A 25,492-nucleotide genomic window follows, 5' to 3' on the forward strand; every position below is an offset into this window, starting at 1 on the left:
GATGTCTGTTCTTCATAAAAAATGTCTGTATTAATCAGAGAAACGCTTGACTATATGTAGGTAGGTGCAGATTAACCTTTTAAGGGACCATAGCACGAAAATGAGCTGTGGACGTGTATTGACCAATATGTGTCTCACAGCATTGTATTGTATAATTACTTGCTAATCACTGATTAGTGCAAGGTTAAGTTAATAAAGCACTGTAAATGCATAATGTTAGCAAAACAACACCAGATGACCAGCAACCTATTTTTATAATCATACATACTAGCAGGGCCGTAGCCAGGATTTTAGAAATACTGAGGTCATGCCCCCAACCCCCACCATCCATCAACAACATCTTGAAGACTAAAGTATAAATCTGTGCATTTCTCTGCATTTTGGAAATAATATCAGAGCCCACACATACATGAAAATTGGACTCAAATTCAGACAGAAAACAAAGAAGATAAGTAACAAAATGGCCAATTTTGACTTAAACTGATTAAACTTATTTCTTTGCTAAAAAGAACTCATTTACATGGGTAACACTTTATAATAACCTTCATTAATCAATGGTAAATTTATAGTTTAGTAGGTTTATCTAAGTAATTTCCCTTTAAAGAAACAATGAAATGGTTCAAAACATTTATTAAGCAATTGTAAATGTTAGAAGCTTCAGCTGCAACTCTATAATGGCCATCCAAATAATGTCTAGAAATGAACTGCACAGTATTTATTAACCATTTACACAGTATTATGAACATCAATTGCAACTTTCCTAGAAACATTAGAAATTGCTAATAAATAGTTTTATATTTTTTTATAAGAATTTCATTGGTTGTTAACAGTGAAATTACTATTAACTAAAGTTTAATTAACTATAATACATATTATGGTTTTGCATATTTGCATTTTGTATTATATATAATTGTTTATTTCAATGATATGACAGACATTATAAAGTGTTACCAAATATATGTATCAAGATATCAAAGACCCAGAAAAAAATAGCAAGGACATGACCTCAGTGTCCTCAAAGGTAGCTATGACCCTGCATACTAGTTTCTATTGTGTGTGGGGTTTTATTTATTTCATGAATTCATCATATAAGCAAAAGATAAACTGTAATAATAAAGGATTTGACTAGCACACTAGACTAGCACAAGTAAAAGTTTGGTAGAATTTATTAAGACTTTTATTTATTCAGTAAAATCTTAAATCTGCATCTATACAATGTTTTACCAACCACTGAACCATCAAATGATGTTAATTGAAAACTCCTGGGAGCCTCATTTATCAACATTGGGCCTCATGCAAGGAGTGATATACGAACACATTTTCTCTTATTAATGTTTGTATCCATGATTTTCTCTTATTTTGTCTGTAACCGTTGATTTCTGGGATTCAGCAGTGTTTTCTTATTTCTGCTCTCCTCTTTGGTCAGAGGGAGTTGTTGAGAGCACTCTTACCAAGTAAAGAGAAAAACGTGGAAGATCACATGTTTACGTTGTTGTATTTACGTTTAACAATACTATAATTTAATAACAATTTAATAACAATAATGTAATTAGTAACAAGGTTTAATTGTTACATTCACAAATCTGAATTTACATGCTTCAGAGAGTGGTGTAGATGTCCGAATAGAGGGCCCTTCTCCAGCTGCTGTCGGAGGCTTCTGCAGAAATGTCCTGAGTGCATCTGCACAGTTCTAGAGTAGATCAGCCGGATTATTACTGTACAAGCAAAAACATGTAGCCCCAGAGGTTGCTGCTTGTTTTCTACCAATCTCCCTGCATTGTGTTTGAGACTCCTACAGTGGAACATGACATTGTCCATTGCAGATTTGCATACATGTAGGGCCTCAAGATTAGCTACCTAACTGTAGGCCTTATCATGTCACTTTGTTGTGGTTTAATGGTGCATATTCCTTTTCCATTACTTAGATTACACTGGACAAAAATATAAACACGACACTTTTGTTTTTGCTCCCATTTTCAAGTTTGCAGTAAAAATCTAAGACTTTTCCTGTGCACACTGTGTCCAATAGAGCTGTCGCCTGTTAACTGAATATGTATTTCACTACCATAAGTGATAAAGTTGTTTCCAAGAATTTGGCAGGATATGAAACCACCCTCACAGCCGCAGAACACGTGTAAACACACCAGCCCAGGACCTTCACATCCAGCCTCCTCACTTGCATTATCATCGGAGACCAGCCCCCTGGACAGCTGATGCAACAGCTGTTTGCACAACCAAAGAATTTCTGCACAAACTGGCAGAAACCATTCTAAGGAAGCTCATCTGTGTGCTGCTGACTGTCCTCACCTCGCTTGTATGGCATGTATGCCATGATAAGGTACTGAGGCATCCACATCTGCATTTGTAGTAGAACAGCCAGTAGAAATGCCCTTTGTCTGAAACGACCTGTGATTGGCCAAAGACTCCAGTCACAAGCTAGATTTTCTGAAGCCTAAAACAGAGCCATGGAGGTGCAGAAGTCTACTTTTCTCTCTGACAACTTGAATTACAACATGCCCAAAGGGTATAATGGAATTTATGCCCAGTGATGCCAAAAATGCCTTCCCCAGCTTTCACTACAAGAAATAAAATCAGTGAGTCAGTGAGTTTTTTATTTTATTTTTATCAAACACTGACTGATACATCTTACGCCTCTGTGCCATAAACCTCTTGGTACCCAAAAGTGTTTGTAATGAAAAACCTGAAGTGTGGTCTGTTTTCTGCACGTTTTCAAATTAGGAACAATGATTCAAAGGAATCTGAAATGTGAACGGTTATCGTCGATCACCTCATCAAGAGGTTATTAGGCTGTTCCAGTTATGTCGAGAAAATATGCATTCCAAGTGGCTTTTTGCTGACACTTAACGCGTGTAGCTTTGTAATTTTGTGTCAGTGCTACCCTCTTGTGACCAGGGAGCTGAACTGTGAGTGAAAGCACCAAGGTAGGGACTGGAAAATAAAAGGAGAGACTTTAGAACCATTACATTACCTGATTCAGTAAAAATCATTGATCAACAAAACTATTTCAGAGCATGGTAAGAATTGCAAACAACTCATTTTTTCCCACAGAAACACGCTTGACTATCTTACATCTCTAGGGTGCTCAAGCTCAGACAGGACCCTCTAATAAGGACCAATTCATATCCTCCTCCACTGGTCAGCTCAGCCCATAAGCAACCATGTTTAACCTATTTAGTGCAAATTAGAATTCCACTAACTTTTCTCTCAATGATCAGTTGACCCATCTCAGGGAATGATACTCAGTGAAAACAGTTGTAGCACTTTGTCTGCTGGAAGAACATCTGACTGCTATTTTCAAACTCGCTGTTTTGATAATGTCAGTGTTTTTCTAATGTTGTACCCCAAAAGGTTTGTAGGATTCCTATATCCATGGTATGCCAAAGTGCTATGTGTTTCTTATTCATAACGGCAACTCTGAAGACGTGCCTTATATTAAGCAGCTGTAGATGAGGATTCTATTTTTTGTGCAGAGTGATGAATCGTTGGCAGTAGAACTGAAGTAGAACTGATTATGACAATACTAGTTCAGCGGACAAGAGCTCCTATAATTTCATCCAGGGGACCTGGACAATCAATGAAGTTACTGTATGAACAGATACATTTTAGATGCAGTCAGTCCACTGACACAGGTCCTTCATTCTTCCTCCTGTGTTTTACATGAGAATCACACTGCCCCATTCAAAGTCCACATGTCAGATAGGTTTAACATAAAACTGTCCCTACAAATGTGTATTGAATTTGCTCATATTGAAACAGACCTGTCTGTTTCATGACTGACTCACCCACTCTTTTTGTACTGGCTATGTAGCCCATTAGTTAGTAATCAGTAGTTAGTTGGTGGTAATCCACAGATTACAGTGCACAATTAGCCTACATTTAACAAAATAAACAATATAAGCACAATACAGTTAAACCACATACTGAGACAATAAGGGGGATTAAACTAGATTTTAAGACCCCTGCACAAGATGGGACCTAAAAATCAAGTAATAATGCAGGTTTTATCTCAAAACCTCTCACATTTTGGTTCATAATGTAATTTAGTGGTGCATACAGTATTCATAAGAAAATGTGCAATTAATGAAATGATTACAGGCTCATGCTCCTGCAGCCTCACATTCATCTGTTTTCATCTGTTACAGATTTAGTTAGTCCTCGACTGACTGACAGGTTTTTATCAAGAAATAAGAGACAGCGTCCAAACACACTGAATACTGCATCATTAGGCATCGCTGGCCCGGGGAGGGAGGGAGGGGGGGAAGGCTCCTCCAGTTGGCTCACTGATCACTCCCCCATCCCCAGTCCCCTCCAACAGCTCCACTAATGGCACCCTCCTGAAACCGCTAGCTGCAGAACCACCATGCAAATATATACAAAGCAGCTTATGTGTTGGATTCGTTCGTTGTTCCGAGCAATTTCATAAAGATGCACGTGTCCCCAAAACTGTGAAAAGCTGTGAGAGAGGACACAGAGGAAAATAAACGACGACCGATCGGATCCAACTGTTAACCTCGCTAGGTAAGTGGACATCTTCAGCTAGTTAGCTAACATTAGCAGCTAGCGCTGCTGTTTATTCGGTGTGCCCAAGCGCCTGTATTGCGTGTAAAGCCGCTTTGTCTTAAACGGTAAGATAGTACCGTGACTTGGACATGTATTGTGACTTCTTATGTCGCCTGGCAGATAACGTACTCTCCGGGCTTACCAGGAACACCCTAGCCAACATTAACGTCTGACAGCGGTGCCCGTTTGTCGCAGCTGGTGTTTGGTTACTTCGAGCGTGCTAGCTGGCTAGCTTGTTAGCTGTGTCTCATAGCTAGAAGCTATCGCTGCTATGTTTCCTTTCAGCGGGTGTTACAGCTGACAAACCACGGTCTGTATTTAGGGAACTAGAGTGACAAACGCATGCTGGTAATCGTTTTACCTTAATGACATGTTACTCTGACGTGGGCAGGGATAACTAACATTGTAGAAATAGCAAAGCGAGTAGATGCTTAACCCGACTAATTATGTAGCTACTCGCACTGCAATCTGTCAGACCACAGAGCAGTGGTTAACTTGCCTTGACCAGTAATGAGGATGCGAAACCCAGTTGATCTGTGGTTGCAGTTATCGATGCCTTTCTTTTCAACGGAGCGACTTGATACACAATCATGTTATATTTATGTAAATAATGAGGGTGGTGGTGAATTCGGTATCTAGCCAGTTAACACAATCAATGCTGTATTCAATAGATTGCTTTAGAAATGTTTCATGCTGCTCTTTACTCTTGTGTATCCAATGGGCAGGAGTATAATAGTGGCTTAAACCAGTTATAAAAGTAGCATTTTCAATAAATATGTCAAATAAAGCCAAGCCAAGTCTCACACATACTCTGATTTCACTATAAACCAGCACAGTTACACTCTCCTACTTTGTAAATGGCAACACATGATTAGCTTTAAGGTTAGCTGACAATCAGGTGAGTTTCACTGCATGTCCACCCTCTGCCAATAAAGTTAATCTAGTTATATGTTCTCCAAGTCATGAACATAAAGATCCAACCAAACATGTTTAAGGTATTTTAAAGCAGCTTGTAATGTCATGTTTTCATATTATTTAATAAATCCCTGTGTATAGACAAAATAAGAAGTTTAACAGCATGAATTTTAGTGCGCAAATCTTGAGATGAAAGTTCTCTTTTGACATTTTCATTGACTAAATGATTTAATGTCTCATTACTAATAATAATCTGTTATTTGTAACCAGATATTTGTTGTTCACTGGTGAAGCTTCGACTCTAAGCATGACGCGTAGCTTTAAGAGCCTGGTTTAATGGACTGACATCAGATGAGAGTCCTCCCCTCTCAGTTTCACCTGCTAGATATAACTCCATAACACAACACTACCCTGTAGGCCAGCTTTACCACGGTTAAGGACTGCAAGTTGGTATCCACACATCCATTTCCTTTTACAGGATCGGCTGAACTTATTGCTGAGTCTTAAAACATTCAGTATACATATTTGCCCAAACCTTGATGCTTATGTTGAACATTTTAATTCTAAACATAAAGACAACAATATGATTGGTGTAGGAGCTACCTGAGAAGTTCAACTCTGGGCGAAAAAAATCCCTTTGTTCTGCCACCCAGGTGTGAGGATGTGAGAGAAGATCATTTCATTAGGTTTTGATGATTTCAATTTTGGGTTTAGGAAATTGTGATGGTGACATTTTTCATAATTTCCTTGAATTATGTTTTAGCCAAGAACAAACAGATGATCAATAGGGACAATAAGTGGCACATTTGTCAATATTGAAAGCAATTATTAGTTGCATCCCGGTTGTTAAGTCACGCAATTCATTGTGCATTACTATCATGAACTTCCCTATTTATTTAAATAACCGTGTTCATATAATTATGTAACATTCAGGCATCAAGCTCTTCTTTCATCCCACTACATTGCTGCCACAGCTACATCACTGGGTCTTAGTCATACAGGAGAACTGAAAATGTCATGAGCTCAATGTCCAAGAAAAGGAGTCCGTTTATCAATCCTTTACCCTGATGAATAAAATCAGGTTTATCTGTTACATGGATGTTGTTAAATAATACAAGTTTGGATAAATCAGAGGTGGCCACTGATCTGCATGTAAACACACACTCAGCTGTAGATACGTATCTGTGCTGTCTGGATGTAGAAGTGTGTCAGGTTGTTGGTCTGCAACTTCCTGGGATCAGTTTTGTTCTTTAACATAACTTTAGACACGCTAATGTTTAGTCAGTCAGGACAGTCAGTCAAGGCTCTGAACAGAGGACTATGGTAGTCAAGGAGATGCCATGCAGGAGGCCTCTGTTGTCCAGGCAGCTTCTCAAGTGTTTCGTGCCCTGTGTAAACTCCACAGTTCTTATTAATATGCTGCTGTGTTGCAGGATACCACAAGACTGGATAGTTAGGCTTCAGTCAAACATGTAAGAATCATTTTGACAGATAGTGCGATTGCGATATAATACATGATTATTATGGATGATTACATTTTACACCAGTTTTCTTTGTCATTGAAAAACTAGTAAAATCACAATGACGTGGCACTTCTCCCAGTCTCACTGCCCAGTCTCAGTTAAGGCCAACAAAGTTATCTAATCCTCAGACTTGACAAGCTGGATTTTTGACTTGATATCACAGTTTATCTGTCTGTGCGGGTGTGGAAGTATGTTGTTTTAGTGTTTTTTCCTAATATGATGTCATGCAAAGGTAATGCTCCCCGTTGAGGTTTTGATGTTGCATGTGATGAAATTAAACTGAAAAAGTTGGCATTGATTTTTTTTTTTTTTTTTTAGTAAACAGATTTGCAGGGTCTACTATATGTTGTAACATCCAGGCATGTTTAAAGACATAAACATAATCTGCACAGCCTCAGAATGATATGAAGTTCAAAATGAGCTCCACCTCAACCAACAACAGTAAAATCCTGCTTTTACATTAATGCAGGAGAAATATGACTTAATAATAATAATAATAATACTAATAATAACAATATTGTACAAGTATTACAGGCACAAGGGACCTTTTTTCTGCATTGAGTAATTTAATTAACAATTGCAACAGCCGTGCGTGTGTGTGATGTTACTAGGTTTTCAATATAGTGAGTCCCTGGGACTCATTACAGAGTGGCGTAGCGATGATGTAGTTTTGTAGGCTAACCCAGAAGTTAGCATTGCCCTGGCTCCTTCGACAATAGTCTATGGGATTTTGAATTGGATTTTGGAAAAATAATCTCTGTGACAAACACAAGTTTATGATACTTACACATTTTTTTCAGCAAGATAACCTTCACAGATGAACACCACTTTGTGATTTTCAAAGCGTAAATTAAAAAGCTAATGTTAGGCTGTAAACAGACTACATTAAGGTCACATGACTTAAACGTCACCACCACTAAGCATCTTACTACAGTTACTATACATGTTTTCTATAAACTGATCAATGTACAAGTTGTAAAGTCAGATTTAGAATAGTTTGTAACTAAAGTCGACCTGTAAAGACGGACCAGTGAGTAGATGAGTCTCTGTGATTGCTGTGCTCTTTATAATTAAATTATGCAACATTTAGACCAAACTTGTAAATATCTTCAGCTCGTGGTAACCACAAACTTTATCTTAGGCATTTAACCGAAAACCAATCAAAAAACCCGTAGACTGTGAGACAAGGGAACTAGATGTGCAAAAATGCTAACTGATTTCTCAGTTTTAGGAATACAAACTACACCACTCTACTTCAATACGGATTTGTTGTTCAAACATTATCACATATTGTGATAAAATATTGTGCGTCCCCCTTGGACACATAGATAGTGACCTCACTGTGTCCTTTCAGATTTTAATGTGTCAGAGAAGCAGGATGCATTGCCCAGCAACATCACTGGTGTGTGTGTCATCATGGCAACATTTGGAGACACCTTGTGTAGCGGGAACTAACACAGAAGCGATTGAGTATCATGCCAGGTGTTTACATGTCTGTCCGTCTGTCTGGGGTCGAATTTTGTCACTGCGATAGTGTCAAAAGCTCTAAACCCTGCAACAAGAGATACAGTCACCAAACTTCAAATCATGATCAAAATAAAGGCCAAGTTCCAAGATAGGCTTGGACTGAGCAAGGGGGTCGTAAGTAGGAGCAAATTCCATCAATAGCACTTCCATTAAAAGTGAATTAAAATAATACAATAAAGCCAGCCGCAATACACTATGCCACTAACCAAAGACTTAAATATCTGATGTTGTGATGATTAATATAGTTTATTTTTATATGTATATAAATAATATAGTAATATAGACATTTGTTTTCCTACACTGACCTCAATAAAGTTGTATCAGCTTCATCACCCAGGTGGAGTGTTTATCTCAGTATCAGGCAGAGGAACTGTCTCTAATACCTTAAGGTCTCATGGTGCTTTCTGTTGCAGAACTCTACAAAGATGCCTGAGGTTCGGGAGCTTTCTGAAGCTTTGCCTGAGATGCCCATGGACCCAATCACTGGAGTTGGCGTAGTAGCCTCCAGGAACAGGGCCCCCACTGGATATGATGTGGTAAGTCACTGAACACAACTCAGGACAGACAAACAGCCCCAAAAATTGTCAAAGCTGTAATCATGACACCATAATAACAAAAAGCCCATTTTGATGTATTTCAAGACTATCTAATGAGCAAAAGATAAGAGTCAAAGTGATTGCTGAACCAAACATGCCATGACTCCAAAAACCTAAACCCAGAATGGCTCGACTCAGGTACATTCCTATGTAGGATGTTTTGATAATGCAATATATACAAACCTGTGTGTGTGTGTGTGTGTGTTTTTGTTTGCATGTTATGCAATTTTAGCCTTCTATTTTGGGTCATTGCATTGTTTATTTGGTGGCTATATCTGGATCCACACCAAAAGTAAATGGGGTCTACTCTGGGCCGAGAGACATACTCCATCCGAGTTTCGTGGAAATCCATTTAGTAGTTTTTGTGTAATTCTGCTGATGAGCCAACCAACCAACAGAAAACATAAGTGCCTCAGAATGGAGTGGTGAACAACATAAATATATACAGTGGTGGCCAAAATTATTAGAACACCTGACAGATCTGAAAATATTGACCTTTTTTTCCCCTCCAAAACATGATTTCATTTCATAATGTTCATGAAACATGCAGATGGTTGCTCTGAGCACAACAAATATCAGATGGAGTGAGTCCTACTGTTTTTATCCACTTTTAACTTTAATATTTGGTATGTCCACCTTTTGCAGCAGTTACAGCAGCACATCTCTTTGGCATAGTGTCAATATATTTCCTGAGAACTTCAACACTAATGCTATCCCATGCCTTCTGCAACTCAAGTCAAAGACTTTCCTTTGAATGTACAATAGATCTGTCCAGTTTATTTTCCAACTCGCCCCAAATTTGCTCGATGGGGTTGAGGTCCGGACTTTGAGGGGGCCAGTCGATCATTTTCAATGTTCCAGCAGATTCCTTCTGTCGCAGGTAGTAGTTCCAGCAACAGTTAGAAGGATGTTTAGGGTCATTGTCCTCTTGGAAAATAAATCCAGGCCCAATAAGACGACTCCCAGATGGTACTCCGTGCCTCACCAGAATGTTGTTGTATACTTTCTTATCCATGATGCCATCAATTTTCACCAAGTCACCTTTTCCTGAGGCTGAAATGGCACCCCACACCATAATACTACCCCCTCCGTGTTTAACTGTTGGCAAGAGACACTCATTTTTATATCTCTCCCCCTCCCCCCGTTGAACATACACTCTTCGCTTGTTGCCAAACTGTTCAAACTTGGACTCATCAGTCCACAACACCTTATACCAATCTTCCTCTGTCCATTTCTTGTGTTCTTTTGCAAATTTCAGGCGTTTCACTCTATTTTTCTCTTTCAGTAATGGTTTCTTTGCTGCTATTCTGCCAACAAGTCCTTTTTCTCCCAGTTTTCGACGCACAGTTCTTGAAGACACTGTTGCACCATTAGTCATTGTGGTGTTGATCTCGTCACGCAGTTCTCGTGAGGTCTTTCTTCGGTCCTTAAGACTGAGAATTTTGAGATGCTTCACTCACGCGGTCTAAAGTGTACTTTACAGTGCTTGGACTGCAACTCAAGTCCTTGGCTATGCGGCGGTAACTCCAGCCACCATCAAAAGGGGCCTTTATTCGAACCCGTTGCTCACTCTTTAGCTCCTTCTTCACCTTAGCCATGTTCAAAGAGCAACATGTGCTTCAAGACTACTTCTTGAGGCTTTGAATTTATACCAATTGGTGGTGTGGCCTCAGTGACAAAACCCTGATGTTATCAATCACTTAATGAGCAGGATAGGCCTTGTATTTTAAAAAGACTCTTGCATCACCATCAACTTAACCACGATCACACCTGACAATGATTACACAAGTAATTTGGCTTCTTCTGTGAAGGAACATGATTGTGTGACATTGACAGTGTAATAGGCCTAGCTTGTTTTCTGTAAGGAAAATGAGCTAAATCACCTTATGATGGCACTATTCTATGGTTTATAGAGCTTAATGATGACTTTGTAGATATTTCATACGTTTTATGGGTATTTTAATGGCCAATTCAACAAAAACAACTGAAACCTCTTAAATATGCCAGGTGTTCTAATAATTTTGGCCACCACTGTAATTTGGAATAGAATTGTTCACTGCAGGTTGTACTGATGAAGTTATAATAATAATTATAATAATGATGATAATGATATTAAGTTTATTTGTATATCCCTTATCATTACAAAATGCTTCACAATAAACACAAACGCACAATAATAAAATACAAAGTAGTACAGTAAAAGAGAAATAAAACAAATAACAATGGATGATTAAAACCGTAAAAACACCAAGATAAGAAGTGAAAAAAGGCAATGGTTACATTCAGTTAGAGCCGTGATAAAAACAAGTCTTTAAAAGTGATTTGAAAGAGGACACTGGTGTAACCAGCCGTAGATCCTTAGACAGGTGATTCCACAGCTGAGGAGCCTGAATGGAAAACACTCGGTCCCTTTTTGTCTTTAAGTGAGAGCTGGGAACAGTTAGCAGGTTCCTGCCTGAGGATTTTATGCTGTGCACTGGTTGGTAAGGGGGCTGCAGTTTCGATATGTATTTCTGGGGTCAGGCCATGAAGGGCCTTAAAAAGTAGTAAGTAAAATCTTAAAATCAATGTTAAATGTGTTTTCTTTTCCTGGTTTTTGTTAGGAGTCTCGCTGCTGCATTTTGTACTATTTCGAGTCTGTTGATTCATTTCTGATTAATACCCTACGACCGTTACAATAGTCCAACAGTGAAGAAATAAACTCATGAATGATAGTTGTGATTTCAGTTTCAAAGAAAGACTAGTAAAATGCCCTGTAGATGGTAACAAACCCAGCCCAAACAATCAAGGGAGTTGCTGTGGTTATCTTTACTGTGTGTAACAAGAGGAATTCTTTAAGGGCGCACTCACATTGGCCCACACGTGTCCATGTTGTTTACCCGTGCTTGTGTTTGTGCATGAGCAACCGTACTGTGCCAAAGCCAAGAAAGTGTACTTGTGCTTAAGCACGGTATGGAGCGCTAGTCAAACTCACTAGTCAAACAAACTGGACTTTGCGGGTCAAATGTGCCTGGGCATGTGTGACCTGAAGATTTGACTGAAACCACATGCAGCAGCTGCTGTCGCACTACACAATAAACCCTTCATCTCTGTGTACTACTTAAGGAATTAAGAACTGCGCTGACTTTAGACATTGGAATCACTTTCCTTATATTGTGAACGTCATCTTTACAGCTGCAGTGGATGTCTTTTAATTGTTATCGTTGTTATTATCGTTATTATTATTATCATTATCATTATTATTATTATACTATTGTCATGTAACAGTGAAAGCCTGTTAAAGAATCCAGATGTCCTCTTCATGTTATTTTCCTTTGATGACAAAGGTCAGAGACAGGTTAGCAGAACCATGTGACACCCAGATATTGTAATTGTTGTCTGAGGCCCCTTCCACACCGACTTTCAAAGGCGGGAATCTTGCGTCGATATTCCGCCTCACTGTCTGTGTGAAAGTTACAGAGGCAGAATGATTCGTCAGCGGAGGTAGTAACAAAAATCACAGAATTTAATGAGTACAAGTCACCGCGACAGTCAGGTCTTCAGTTAACTTCCCCCCAGAAAACAGCATCCCTCTCCGAGGTTGAGAGCCAGACAGGGTCCTCTATTTACTGATGGCAATTATGTGATGTAATTTAGAGCAAAAAACTTCTCTTCTGTCACTTTCCACAATATATGGTGGGTCAGGATCTCAATCACAACACATTATAACAGCAACCATATGATTAGAAACAGTCGGCGGATACATTTTTAGATGTACAGGTGGAAAAACACAGATCTCAATGTTACAACGTGTATCACCACACCTCTTTTGGTTCCACTGCTTGGTACAGTTTGGACAAACAAAGGCAGTGTAGAGACGAGCCTTCGTTGCAGCGTTATAGCAAAATCCCTGTCTGAAAAGGGTCTGATCCCCTCCTCTCTTCACTTATTTGTGTCCAGGTCTCTACAACAACAGATGGCCTGGATGCTGACCTGTGGAAAGATGGCCTGTTCAAATCCAAGGTGACCCGTTACCTTTGCTTCACCAGGGTCTTCTCAAAAGAAAATGTAAGTAAACGCACCTCACCAATTAGCTGTACCGCTTACAATCTTATCTCATACATTTAGCATTTAAATGAACAGTTTGGTGAACATTTTGGCTGATTTACCCCCTGCTTACCTCCATTTTCTCCTCTCTTTTTTTCACTCCATTGGCCTATTTTTCTCTCTCCTTCCCTTCATGTGTCCCCCTCTCTCCTCTTTCCTCTATCCCTTTCTCTAAAGAGCCATTTGGGCAACGTTCTTGTGGACATGAAGCTGATCGATATAAAGGACACTCTGCCTGTGGGTTTCATTCCAATCCAAGAGACTGTTGACACTCGTAAGTAATCTAGTCAAGTAGACAGGCACTGATAGCATCACTGTGGTAAATGTGTTTGAAAGCAATTAAATTATATTCAAATCACAAAAAATATGTCTGGCTATAATAATAGGAACTATCATGTTAATCTGAAGAGAACCTCTCTCTGGCATTAACGTATAGTCAATGAGCAGACTCTCTACAGTGGAGTGACTCTCAGTTCGTCTGTCTGTTTCATTTGTGTCCCACAGAGGAGCAGGCTTTCAGGAAGAGGCGACTCTGCATCAAGTTTATTCCCCGGGACTCCACAGAGGCAGCTATTTGTGACATCCGCATCCTGGGACGCTCTAAACAGGCCCCTCCCCAGTACACTTTTATAGGGTGAGCAGCTTGGGACCATATGATGGAACATTAGTTTTGGTTGTTGACTTGAAAAGTAGTTTTCCGTACAAGAAAAAGTATCCTTAGTCAGAATAGTTTATTATCCAGCTGTTTGGACTGAAATTATTTAGACTGTAGTTGAAACATGTTTCACACTCTTCTCAGCTGCAGTTTCAACTGGATCTTCACACTTTTTCAGGCAGTTTCTCTTGGAAGGGTGTTAGATAGAAAAACACACTATAGCCCTTTCACACAGAGACTCAGCATTATTTCCGCAGCGAAGGCTTGCCTTTTCTCTGCCTTTGTTTGTTCACACTGAACCAATCGTGTAAGATGCCAAAGACACGACTAGTTACCACATTACTGTTGTTTGGTCCTGTAACATTGCTTTGTGGGATGAAGTGTGGGACATTTCTCTTTTATTTAATGAGTGAAGGATCTGCTTAGCTGTCAGACAGTGAACACCATCAGATCGACACACCCCTGATCCGCGCCTCCGGGTTTACCATTCACACAGACGCCGGCTCCCCTCTGCTGCGGCTCTGATACTACCTCTGGGGGCAGATCGGAGCCACAGCAAAACTGTCCCCCCGCACTGAAAGGGCAGTGTGAATGGGGCTTATGCCAGTAGGTGATTCAGGTGTTTCAGGTGGTGCATGAAGAAGCTCTGAATCTCTTGAAATCGATGTATTCAAAGAGAAGTTTGTGTGCAAATATGACATAGTGGACAGGCTCGTTTTTGTCGTGTGTAGACTACAGTTGGGCTTTTTTTTTTTTGGATTTGCTGGTCTGGTCTGGTCTACGAGCTTATACCAGTTAATTTTATGTTATTGTAGGTTGAGCTGACAAATTTATAAGGTGTAGGTGGGGAGAGCTAGCTGCAAGCAGTTAGATAGCAGGATGGCCGGTTAGCTCAGCATGTGCGGATCAATCCGGAAAGAGTGATAATTGTGATCCCAAGTGTTTCTGTTGTATGATCGATTCTCATATAAAAAGATAGATATTCAAATTTGGTAATTTGGGTAAAGGTGTGTTTTGTCAACAGGGACACAGTATAAAGTAACTACACTATCACCAGGATCTAGTTCAAATTATACTGGGTTCAAAGGAATTACTTCACCTTCTGCCTGTCATAGTCATATGTGAACTATGGCTCCATGTGCGCTGTGCCTTTTGACAGGAGAAGGTACAAAGTCTCTACATTGTATTGGTACCAACCTGGGAGGAAATCAGTGGTATTTTGCATTTCTCAGTTCCCCTGAGTAGTGCATCTGCCCACTTGTGCAACAGCACTGCTATACTTCTCTAACCAACGTCTCACTCCCCCCAGACCTGTTCAAGTTATAACACTATGCTGTTAATACAAACTCAACACTTCCTGTATCTGTTGAGGCAATGTGATTTGTGATTTTGGGCTATATAAATAAAATTGGACATGCTTTATGTTAAATGTGTAACTTTTCTACATTATGTTAAAAGTCTTTTTTTTTTTTATCTCTTCTGTTTATTAATGCTTATTAACTTTTTTGACAGAGAGCTCAACAACATGGGAATCTGGTATCGTATGGGGAATGTACCTCGGGCCCAGGACTCCACACACACTCCAACCACCAACAACATCCAGAATGTGAACTCCTGCTCCAGCTCCACTCCAGTCCCAGCAGCTCCTATGCCCAAGTATGTCAACCCAAATGATGTCTTTGTGCACGTGTGTGATTACATGTGCCAGATTTATACACACTTTCCCAGCTAGCTCACATGTATCCTGCATTTACTCACATGGATAAGACTCTTTGCTCAGTGCTGAATTATGGAAAGAGGATGTTCACTGTCCTTGGCACATTCTTTCATCAAGAGAAGGGAAACCGATCTATCTTTAGATGAACGTGAAGGAGGAAAAGGTGACGCTTTCAGCTGGAAAACAAAGAAAAGCACTGTCTGATTGCTGCCATGTTGAACCGAAAGGGGGAAAGTTGTCTGCAGTGAAGTTGAATATCTACAGTTTGTTGTCCGATCTACTGTGCCCAAAAGTGCAATGAAAACGGCAAATAGGAAACCACAACAAAAAATTCAAAATCAAATGAATAGGGCTGTCAAGGAGTTTAAAAAAAAAAAAAAGAAGTAACTAATTACAAGTTTTGTGATTAATTAATCAAAACTAATTGCACATACTGTACCAATATTTACTGTTTATTGTTTATTAAGGATCCCCATTAGCTGGTACCTTAGTAACCAGCTAGTCTTCCTGGGGTCAACAGTGTAAGTATTTAAAAACATTTCAATGCAAATGTATTTTGGTAGATGAGTGAATCAATGAATAAATGGACATGGGCCGTTTATTTAGATCAAAGCCGAGCCGAGGTGATAAAAACCCAGGTCTACTACAGAGTCAATTGACCTGGGTGTAAATGCCCAATGTACTCATTCCCATTGCACACAAAAGCCCGATCTTAGTGGGTTTAAGTGGGGTTTTTGACCTTTCCCATCCTGGAGACGTTCTTGGGTGCCAGAGTGTCTCTGGGCTAGGCAGAGCAGACAGGCGGGTGTCCTTAGAGGTTGGGGTGTTTACAAGGGAAACTAAAGCTCACAATCCACTGTGTCAGATCCGCCACTGACTTTTAGTTTTACATTTCACAACCAACCACAAGAAAAACCCACACACAACCTATAAACACCAGACAACTGCTTAACATACACTTAGAAAATAGGACACTATCTAGGACACTATCTAATTCTTGTCTTATTTGTGTTGTGATTAAACATTAAGGCCCACTGAGCTCTCTGCTGAACTAACCAGATGCTTCAATTGTTCTTTTTTTTGTCCCAAGGCATATTTCTATGACTCTCCCGGCCAGCTTCAGAGGGAAGAACACTACTAGGCCAGACTATGAACACCAGAACTCCAACCTGTATGCAATCTCAGGTCAGCAACACTTTATGAAAATTCACAATTACAAATGTCAAAGTCAATGTCCTGCCACACATGTTGTTGTAATTGTGTTTAAAAATACAATTTTACAATTTCCCATATTGGTTTCAACGTAATCAGAGACTCAAGAAGATCAAACTGGGAACAGCAAGACTCTGCATGGGTACAAAATCATTAGCAAAGTCTGAAAACCGTAGATTTCCAGTTAAGAGTTCTAACTAGAATGCTAAATATAACATTATATCAGAGCTATGCCCATGTTGTGACACACAGTGTTTCCCATTATCAATCCAGCCATAGTGATATAATGAATTTAATAGACTTTTTTATACTAACTATAAAAAATATAGTGTTTTACAATATACTCACTGCTGCTGTGAGTTGTAGATGATAAGATTTTATGAGACTTGGTTATTTATAGTCTCTAACTATAGCTTCATCATTAGAAAAGAATAATTCACATTGTCAAAATGACAAGTATCAGCAGGTTCAGTTCTTTTGATGTCCACTGTAGCATGAACAGGTACTTTTTCATATCCTGTGCTGATAAATCTGGAACCTTTTTGATTTCAGAAGTGCCACAGCAGAGCACAGTGCCATCGCACACTGTGTTTACTTTGATCAAATCACCTGCAAAGATAGACAGTTTACACAGGAGACATGGGGAGACCGGGGCTCAGTAATCCTGTTCATCATTGCCTCCTTTCCAACTTTCTTTTCAGCAAAATTGGTGTTTTATGTTTTATTGTTGTTGAGATACATTACCATGCACATACTGCTGCTGTTGAGATAAGATGTGACTAATGACAACATAATATGCAGACTAATTTTGACAGAAATATACTTTTTTTTGTTTTATGTATTTCAATCATCATTGCACTTATTAACTATAGGTTTTGCCTGTTCACATCCCATCAGTCTGCTCTGTCTTTGATGTCATCAGGATTGGTTTGTGGCACAATGAAATGAACAAAATACATTATAATTTGAAACATGGATGTTTTTATACTATCATCAAACTAAACATATCGCATAAATGCGTCTTAATGGGATTCCACTGCTTTTCTTGCTGGGACCCGCCCTACTCTGTCTGTGATTGGCTCCCCTGATATTCTTAACCTAACCAATCACACTCCTCATGCCTAAACCTTACGGGCCCAAATAATGGATTCTACAAATCACAGACAGGCACAGCAGGGTGCATCTTAGCAAGACAAGCAGTGGCATCCATAAAATAATCACACCCTACGTCAGCCTGATTGGTTCAGATTTTTCTGAGTGAAGACGTCTGTAATGTGACTGGCTGAGAGCGTATGTATTTAACAACACATCTTCTGATCTGTATGGACCCTTTTCACAGCAGACATTTTGACTTGTCAAAGCAGTAAAAGTACAGGTGTGACCAATAATGTTAACAAGGGCACCATTCTTTTAAGTGTCCCTGAAAGCCATGCCAGTAAGCGAGCATGCACAATACCAGAGCTCTGGACCTAGCTCACCTAAATGGAATGCAGCCATCATTAATGTTTTTCCTTGTTTGACAAGTCAATATGTCTGCCATGAAAAGGGTCTATTCCACTTCAACCAGCCATTTTGAAGTTTGTGTTGCTGCACTTACATGAACCAAAATGTCAGTCACACAGTGAGTGTGCAGTACGCTTTTCTCAGGTCAATTAAAATAGGCCCTTAAGTGTCTCTTTTTCTGAATAAATGTTTGTTTTTGTCACTTCTTTGCTGCTAGTGTAAAAGACACATTGATGTAGCATTTATTTGAACTTTGTTTTTCAGCAATGGATGGAGTGCCCTTCATGATCTCTGAGAAGTTTGCCTGTGCCTCGTCCGACGTAAGTTGCCTGAGTGAAGTCTTTAGTGTTTTGGCAGCAGGTTGACCTGATGGTGGGTCACAGGTTTTATCCTCCTATAGGAGAGTTGTCCAGTCTCGTGCTTTAAATACCTTTGCTCCAGCACTCATGTTTAAGATAGTTATGTTTAACCTGTAAGCTGGTCCTCTTGTTCGACTGGTCAATATTCTGTAAAGTACAATGAACTTGAAATATTTTTGATAGTAACAGGCTGAAAGAAAAGAACTGTATAGGTAACACCAAAGTTGTCGACATGTACTTGTTTACAACTGGACAACTAACTAACTAACCATCACTGCTCTTCATGTTCAGCTGCAGCAGGTGGATCTGATGGGTATAACAATCAAGTCACTGGCTGAGATTGAGAAAGAGGTGAGTAGACAAATGTAATCGAGTTGGAGTAGTAGGATTACAGATTAATTGATATTTTCATAGCTTTGTCCATCATTTCTATCAGTTATGATAACATTGTAGCCACCAAAGTAATTGCTAAAAAAATGGGAACATGGCGACAACACTACAAAAAGTCTGACAGGTGTACAAACCTGAGCAGTCAGATGATCTGACAGGCTGGTAATAAAGCAGCAGTTTATCATCATTATCTAAACCTCTTTATTTTGAAGTCAAACTTCGAATGAGCACACATGAAATGTTGATCATAATACCTCATTACTTGTTTGACTTTGTAGTAGTAATATTGCTATAAAGAACAAAGTTGTAATAAACAGGACTTGATTTCTGCTCTGGTTTGACTTGAAGAAAGTGGAATCGTGGCTGTTAAAATGAGAAACACTTCCAACTAGAGCTGAGTTTAAAAAAAAATCATGTTTTTCTATTCAAATTGATCTCCATTCAAATGATCTGATTTGGATTCATAAATCCAGTGATCATTTTTTTTTTAATTTTTAAATTCGCATGGATAAGGGTCTGAAATCAGCACTCGCCAAGTGCAAAGTGCAGGTAGATTTTCAGTTTAGTGAGTAAATCTCTGAAGGCTGTCAGCCACACTAGCAAGTAAATGTTTGTTTCAAAACATTCATGTGATAAGAAAACAATGCAGACAGCCTCTACCACTTTTTTATGTCAATTACAGATGTGCTGCTTCCGTCCTTTAAAATGGGAACTGAAAGTGAAGGTTGAAATACATAGGCCTCCATCTGTCACTACTTTCTTGTTTTTTCACTACAGCATATTTAATAATTGAATGCCAGTATCATGACAATCACACCATCAAGTGAAACTATGAAGTAGTCGGTGTTGTAGAGGCAAGGTAGATTATATTGTTCAGTGGACACAGTGTGTGCTCTACAAAGCCAAAAGGCTATAGAGTGGCTGTGTGTGAGGGAGGCAGTGCACGCTGCCAACTCACACGGTTGGAAAGAAGTGGTCTGTCATAAAAATTGAAGCCAAAAGACACCTAGCTATTTAGTGTTCGTACCACAGGCTGATGCAAGGGGACATCGGTGTTCAATCCCCCTTGATGAGGGACTTGTTGCAATAGATGGAAAGTTCCTCCTGAGTGGGGTAGGTACCAAGGTGGAGGCAGACACGGATTGTAGTTGCAGTTTTTAGGCCCTTGTTTGAAAGTGAGTGCATTGAGAACAGCAATTGTTCAGCCATTCTGTGTCCACCCATACAGGTGTATTTTTATTCATTTAAAGAATGGATTTTATCTGTGTTTTTTTTGTTTTGCAAATGAACTCTACATACATAATACATGAGAGATTTAATATTTCAATTTATTTCACACAAAGGTATGAATTTCAGTTTGAATTTGAGTTTCATCATCTGCTTTTGGAGTCAGTTATGCCCCAGTTTATGTGTGTGTGCATGGGTCCTATATAGGTTTCTGTGGAGCATGCACAGTCTCTTGTCATGTTTGTATTTTAGAGATCCAAAGGTTGCATAGAAAGTAGTGTACACCGATTTTAGTGCCTACACACTTGAAATGTACCTGTAATGACACACAGAGTCCACCAGAGGTCAATATGTTCCTTAATTTGAACTGTATCATTGTAAATCAGAGAAGCTTTGTTGATGATTTGATGAATTTGATGTAGAATGAAATGTTTTCTGCCAGATCATATTACAGTCTTAATGTTTGACCCTCCTCCCCTCTGTCAGTATGATTACAGTTTCCGCACAGAGCACAGTGCAGCAGCTCGCCTCCCTCCCAGTCCAACACGGACCTCCCTGAGCTCTGAGGCCTGAGGATCCTCTCCTAACATCTTGCTAACAACACTTTCCCCTATGGACCCCAGCAGGAGAGACCTGTACACAACTACTGAGGACCTCCGCACAACTAACAGTCCCAAACACCTGTACTGAGAAGAAAAAAACAACAAAGATTCTGTGGGTCTGACTGAAACCACTGTAACATTGACGAGTGGCTTATGAGAGGGAATGTCCCATTGTTGGACAAAACAGACCTTTTGTTGCTCAAGAAAATGGAGAGAATTTTCACTCATATGATTTAAAAACACATTTATTTTCCCAACATACTTGAGTGTTGTTCCCTGTAATACAAATAACCACTCCACATCTGAAGGACTTGTTCTAGACAAGATAAATGGATGAAAAGGATACTTAATTCTGATGGAGGGCACCTGTTAGGCCTTTGCTCTCTGATGTAGAATGAGAGTCTGAGAGCAGCCATCATATTTGCCTTTCTTGTTCATGACAGACCCGCTGCTCTGTCATTGGCCACAATCGAGGCACCTGGAAGGACCATCATCCCACTTCATGTGTTGGAAATACAAAAGGAAAACATCGTCTCATGGGATTTTTTCTAGCTTATACTGGTCTTCTTGATGGGGAATGATTCTTATTGTTCTCTAGATGTTACTGTAATATACTGGTGTGTCTGTGAGTGCACTTTGTGTTGGGAATTTCAGTGTGCTTCCTTTTTGTTACAGATATTCTGTTAACCACTCCTTCACTATCTGTATGAGCCAGCTACTCTGCCTGCAAATAGAACCACTGTTACTGCTTAAAGGTTGCTAAACCCTGACACAGGTTACTGCTGGACTACATCTACCACTATTCTTGTGATTTTTATCCAACAGTAAATGTCTTTATTTTTTAGGGCTGGGTATCATTTTTCCACATTAGTGATGATATGCCACCTGATTTGGTACTAAAACAATCCTTTTTAGTACCATAAGCCTTGTTTCCACCGAAGTAGTTCCATCATAGTACCCTTTGTACTGTACCTTGATGCAAGATCTTTTTTTGTGTTCAGACCGTTCTTATATTGTGCGCAAAGTTGTTGGTTGTGGTTGGTCGAGCTTCGGGGGTCACCACCTTTTTTTCCCAAACTTAACTGAACAGGACTGCTTGGTGGAAACAAGGCCATACTTGAAACTATGAATATAAAACTTTTTTCTTTTTTTTTAAAGGTTTTTTAATGGAAAGAGGAACCCCCATTTTATCTCAAACACCACTCCTTCAAATGTTAAACAAATGCATTAAAATCTATGGCACAGTACAATTAAAAAAAACCTGAATGCATTCTAGTTTAATTTTTGGTCATCCATTTTAGTTTTTTACAACACATCTGTCTACATCCGACTACTGTTGGTCACAGTCTCAATCTATTCAAATGAAACCTCAAATAAAAGTAACGTATGTAAACAGGGTTCTATGAATACCTTATATCTAGCTGCAGTTATACTAGCTTCTGCAACTGTGTACAATCTAAAGTTCAGTGTCCAACGTCCAAAGACGTTGAAGCAGAAACCTTCATAAACAGCAAAATGAATGATTCATTTGTTAACACTACCCCACAACTACAACTCCCATAAACATCACTGAGCTTAATGGAAACTTTATTCACAAAAACAGAAAAACAATATTAGAATGTTTTTTTTCCATCCTTATTTTGACACATTTTCTTAGATGCCAACTTCTGGTACTTGATTGATACCAAAAAAAGTTTTGAGTTTTGATACCCAGCCCGAGTTTCTTTACATCGTCAGAGCTATCTCTACTGTTTAAAGTTACTCTTCTAAGCACAGCGCTTACAAACAGGAAGAGGTCACAGTATAAGTGTCCCAAATTGTTGTCTGTTCTTTATCATACAGGAGCAAAGATAAAGTTGTTATGCTGAAGTGCTCTTTTTTTTTTTGGGTACATTGGTTACATGTGAAAAAGCTTTGTGCCTACAGTGTATTTATCCTCTGTAATAATGGTAGGTCTTTAATTCAGCTTGTGTCCTTTAAACAAACTGTTTCTTTGAGCTTGATTCTGTTTTCGTAGTCTGATAGCTTTCATTTAGTTTTTTTTAGTTTTTACACAATTTAACATGTAAAGACCACTATCACTTCAGAACTTAATATGGAGCTCAGCTTTATTGACACTGTTGGGACTTTGACACCAAAAAGGGCTGGAGGGAAAGAAAAGGAAGGAAGGGGCTGGCATGGAAGCAGTTTAGGCAGGCAACAACAAGTTCTTTGGTAATGGAGATATTTCAAAAGACTCAAGATGCGGTTCAGGAACCAGCTCCAACACTGGCTTCTCATTGGTGGAAAATTAATGTGAAAAAAGTGTCTTGTTAAGAAGAATATCCAGTTACTTATAAAATGTCAAAGTTAAGCTTGATTGTGACCTAATGTTGTCATGTAATCCCAATTATTAATTACAGTACACTAATCTTTATTGTATCCAGTGGAGCCTGACTGTACTGAATTTTGACACAAATAATCCATATACTGAGACATTACTCTGAAGATCCCCCCAGCACACTGTCTCTGTGTAATCATTGTGACTTTTTCTGTGTTCATACAGTATTGTCTTGAAAAGCACCAGCGACTTTGGTGAAGAACAATGACCCTGTGTTACTTTGCTATTTTCACTCCGTTCGTTTCATAAGACGAACCATTTTAAAAAATGCTTTGTTATACTTTTTTCCCGCAAGTGTCTGCAATATTATCAAGTCATAAATGCATGGATTAACTCCTTTTTATTTTATTTTTGTTTGTCTAATTTATTAGTTATGTCAGTATTGTGACCCTCTGTTGTTTTCACAAATGTAATGTAATTGTCAATTGCACTGCTGACATGTCTGGTGAGGGTGAGAAGATAAACGGCTCATGTTTCATGTGATGCTCTGTGTATTTGAGCTGAGTGTGTCGGGCTGCTCTGTGCAAAGCTACACACAGCTGGGGTTATAACTTCATGCCAGTTTTGCTGAATCATTTAATAGCTAACTAATAACGTCTGCATTAACAGCAAATAACAATCCTGCTTTGATATGTCTGTTTGCATGCATGGTGACATGAGATGTCAGAGGTTTCAATAGGACACTTATTTTTGTAGTTTATTGATCAAGTCACAGATTTTGTCTCATAAATAGAGTTTATTCACTAATGAATGGACAAAATGGCATCAGTTTAATTTTTATTATAAGGAAGTTTTATTAAACTATGATGAATTGAAATTGTTTGGGTTTTATTTTGGTAAGGATGATGATGTCAACTTCAAGTCTGATCACTTCTGGACATTTGAGACTGATAAATATGTTTGAGCGTTTAACAAATCTGTATATTGTCCTATATTTTAAAAACAAATACTTTTATGCCTCAACACCGGTGTCAGCCGCTGCTGGGTGTTTCAGCCCGTTATCACTCCCAACACATCAGATACAGTATTTAGTGGCCATACGCTTCTAAATGTGACTCTGCAGGTACCCTTGTAGTGTCACGTCTTAAGGCACCCCTCTAGTGCAATTGTATAAAGAGCAAGAAAAGTCCAAGTTCTGGGATGTTCAGGGTGGCATCATATGGAGACTGGGGCTCACATCCACTTTGGGTTAAAATAACTACGTTCAGTCTCCGAACTTAAGTAACATTGCCTAAGTGACTTAAGTAAAGTAAACTTGCATACATTATCTTACTGACACATCATAACTCAAAAACAAGTCACTCTTAACCACAAAGTAGGATCTTTGCCTCAACCAAACCAAACTGCAACTCTTTAACAATGTCAATAAAAGACCAAACGTCATAATAAGTGAACGGTTAGTAAGCAAGCTTTATTTTAAAAGTCAAACCAAACATTGCATATTATGTATTACTGCTAACTTGATCACAGAGATGATGCTAGAGGGGTAAGTAGAGTATCATAGTTTGAAGCTTAAGGCTGCTGACCGAGCTGCTGTATTGACGAGTTGGGAGTGATCATTTTGCGACACGTGTTCATTTAGATAGTTGTTGCAGAATGTTTACAGTAATCAACTTAACAGGAAATCATTTTTTACCCAAATGAAGAATCTTTCATTTTTCAAACATTATTATCTTTACTAGTTTTCACTTTCTTGCAACCAAATGTTGACTCTGTGTAGTATTAATATAGTTCTGTCACATCTAGAAGTTATTCGGTCCGGCATAAAGAATACTTGAGTGCCACAGTTATTTATAGCTTCAGAGTATATATAGATATAGTAAATATATACTACGTAGTAAATATAGCTTCAGAGCTAAAAAACACTTCTGAGGATATTTTGACTGTAGATTTCCTCAAGAATGATTGAATTTCCTCCTTTTTTATGTGAAAGTGTGTACGCAGTAATTGCTGACATTTTATGTGTGTGTGTGTATATATGTATATATATACATATATATACAAGTATATATATATATAAGTATAACGTGTGTGTGTGTTATACTTCATCATGTAATAATTTTTTGAAAATAGCACATTTTTCATATTTTTCACTGGCTTTAATATTCCATTCGTTGGTTTAATTTTAATGGTAGATGTTTGTACTCTGCTGACCTGATGTTTTCTAGGTGATAGTGATCTTCATACTGACTCTATGATGCATACACTAATGAACATTT

The 25,492-nt window shown here is 38.8% G+C and overlaps 1 protein-coding gene across 1 annotated transcript; it reads left to right on the forward strand.

Moving 5' to 3' along the window:
* The first annotated feature begins 4,449 nt into the window (after nt 1-4,449).
* mvb12ba (multivesicular body subunit 12Ba) lies at nt 4,450-24,090 on the forward strand. Its single transcript, XM_073478547.1, has 10 exons — nt 4,450-4,539; nt 8,960-9,082; nt 13,082-13,189; nt 13,406-13,502; nt 13,733-13,862; nt 15,396-15,539; nt 16,691-16,785; nt 18,580-18,635; nt 18,966-19,025; nt 20,778-24,090. The coding sequence occupies exons 2-10, from the start codon at nt 8,972-8,974 to the stop codon at nt 20,862-20,864; spliced, it is 888 nt and encodes a 295-aa protein (XP_073334648.1). The 5' UTR covers nt 4,450-4,539; nt 8,960-8,971; the 3' UTR covers nt 20,865-24,090.
* The last annotated feature ends 1,402 nt before the right edge of the window (nt 24,091-25,492 follow it).

Source organism: Pagrus major, chromosome 12 (genome assembly GCF_040436345.1).
Source record: "Pagrus major chromosome 12, Pma_NU_1.0".
Classification (NCBI taxonomy): domain Eukaryota; kingdom Metazoa; phylum Chordata; class Actinopteri; order Spariformes; family Sparidae; genus Pagrus; species Pagrus major.